Source organism: Diuraphis noxia, unplaced genomic scaffold (genome assembly GCF_037042655.1).
Source record: "Diuraphis noxia isolate RWA-SAM2 unplaced genomic scaffold, SU_Dnox_SAM2 contig0003, whole genome shotgun sequence".
Taxonomy (NCBI): domain Eukaryota; kingdom Metazoa; phylum Arthropoda; class Insecta; order Hemiptera; family Aphididae; genus Diuraphis; species Diuraphis noxia.
The window spans coordinates 13,521,571-13,523,765 of NW_028301713.1; the positions used below are offsets into that span (position 1 = coordinate 13,521,571).

Genomic DNA, 2,195 nt, shown 5'->3' on the forward strand with positions numbered 1-2,195 from the left:
CAAAGTAATTTACTTGATCAACTAAAAAAAAATCAAGAAATGACATCAAGTCCAGACATGAGTATTGTAATGTCGTTTCTTCCTTACTTAAAATTATTAAACGACGAGCAAAAATTAGAATTTCACCTAAACAGCCTTCAATATTTAAAAAATATTTTAAAATATCCATATCCACCCGTACAGCAAAATATACTCCATGAACCACAACATCAGTATCCCGTTCCAACTGGTCCTATACATCTTAATAATTATAATACAATGTACCAAAATCCATCGTCTAATATACATTATAATTCCAGTTCTTATTCAAATGCTCAGATTTACCCATATTCATATCCAGCATATACACAACCTAACTATACTCATTCATCATCCTCTAATTCAGACCACAATATTCCAACCACACTTACACCCACGTCACAACCATTACCATCAAACCAGAAACAATAAAATTTATTTTGATTGACTATTTATAATAAATAATAATTATAAGGTATAAAACACAACCAGGTAGGTTATAAAATATACATGATTTTATTTTTTCTTATTATTAATTTTTTGCATATTGAAAGTTAAGCTTTATGCAATAATGTTTTCCTTTATAATTTTTTGTATTATGTTTTTGTTATTATTTTACAAATTTAATGATATTGTGATTTGAAGAAAAGGAGATATTCTAAACTTTGTAATGATATTTAAAATAAATTATAAACTTTTATTTCAAATAATTTTTTTAGTATATTAAGTACCTACTTTATAGTAATAACTAATAAGTATCGCTATCCATAATATTATGACATCGTTTTGGGTGTATATCGTCACCGAGCGAAGCAAAGATGTATAATTTTACAACTGAGTGTTTTAAAAAAAAACATTTGTTTCTGAAAAACTTATTTTTTTTTATAGAAAAAATTCTACGAACATACATGTAGAGAGAGGTTTTTTTGTAGCAAAAGAAAAAATTTTCCAGTTACTTATTGTACCAGGCACCAGCTAATATTAAATAAGCAATAATGTGATGTGTTTTAGTCATCACTAGGGGTGGGATTTCGATGCACTTTGCATTGTTTTTCAAAGCTTACTGTGCAATGCTCGTCTTGTCACAAATTTATTTTATGTACATTTGAATGAGAATAAGAAAGTTTATTTTGCATTTTTTGGCTTTTTTTAGTTTTTAGGTCATTTTCTTAATTTTTTAGGGCATTTTAGAGTTTTTGGAGTATTTTTTGAGTTTTTGGAAACCAAGTGTATGAATTTGAAATTTTATTTTAAGATTTTAAGATTTTTACACCAACATGGTTTTTAAATAAATATAACAGATTATAAGTAGGTACTCCTAATTCGTATTATATTATCGGAAAAGGTTTGAGTAACTTTTTATTGTAATTTATACTAAAATTATTAAAAATTAAAAAATTTGTAGATTTATTGCCCTTTTTTAGGGCATTTTTCGGGGTTTTTAGGGCATTATTTTGAGTTTTTAGGTCATAAAAGCATTTTTTTTAGGACATTTTTCGTGGTTTTTGAGGGCATTAAAATCCCAGCCCTAGTCATCACATATTATACCTACGTTTTATATAAAAAAATAAAAATAAAACTAAATTTAAAAAATGTTACCTCAAAGTCACCGTCAACCGTTCTTCCGGACTTAAAGGATTTCGGAGGTGCGTAATTTGTTTTGTCAAATTTAGTCGGACCTTTTCGAGTAGTTCTTCAAACGATTGAATGGACATGCGATAATAGTCGAAAAACTTGTCAGGATATTTTTTTAAATTGTCATAAAATATTTGAAATTTCATGTCGTATTCTTTACTACTGTGTAATGGATGGACCCAATACCTTCTATGCTTCTGTGCTGGTTCTTGAAGTTCACCAGCAGCTTCGGCCGCACAAATAATTTCCAAAAGTGAGCTCATTTCTATGTATAGTTATAATTGCAATTACTATATACTGTACTTGTAAATTAAAACAATTATATTTTCAATTTATAAACACTTACCTGATTTAAAATGCCTTTCTCAAATAATGGAAATTATATAAACACTATTTTATTTTTAAGATTTAATTTGTATGTATAAGATTCAGTACAAGTGAATACGTTTGTTGCACAGACAGACTGAACAGACTGAACCGTCGAACAACATGTTGGCAAGTTTGATTTTCATGAATTCATGATAATTATAAATAATATTATA

At 27.4% G+C, this 2,195-nt stretch overlaps 1 protein-coding gene across 1 annotated transcript; it reads right to left on the reverse strand.

Moving 5' to 3' along the window:
• Window positions 1–1,613: 1,613 nt before the first annotated feature.
• LOC149056764 (uncharacterized) lies at window positions 1,614–1,916 on the reverse strand. Its single transcript, XM_089224872.1, has one exon. It carries the CDS (start codon window positions 1,914–1,916, stop codon window positions 1,614–1,616), a length of 303 nt encoding a protein of 100 aa, XP_089080998.1.
• Window positions 1,917–2,195: the final 279 nt, after the last annotated feature.

What these genes read in the sequence shown, in the direction of transcription:
- LOC149056764 (XM_089224872.1), bottom strand. Translation starts at nt 1,916, where the DNA reads ATGAGCTCACTTTTGGAAATTATTTGTGCGGCCGAAGCTGCTGGTGAA.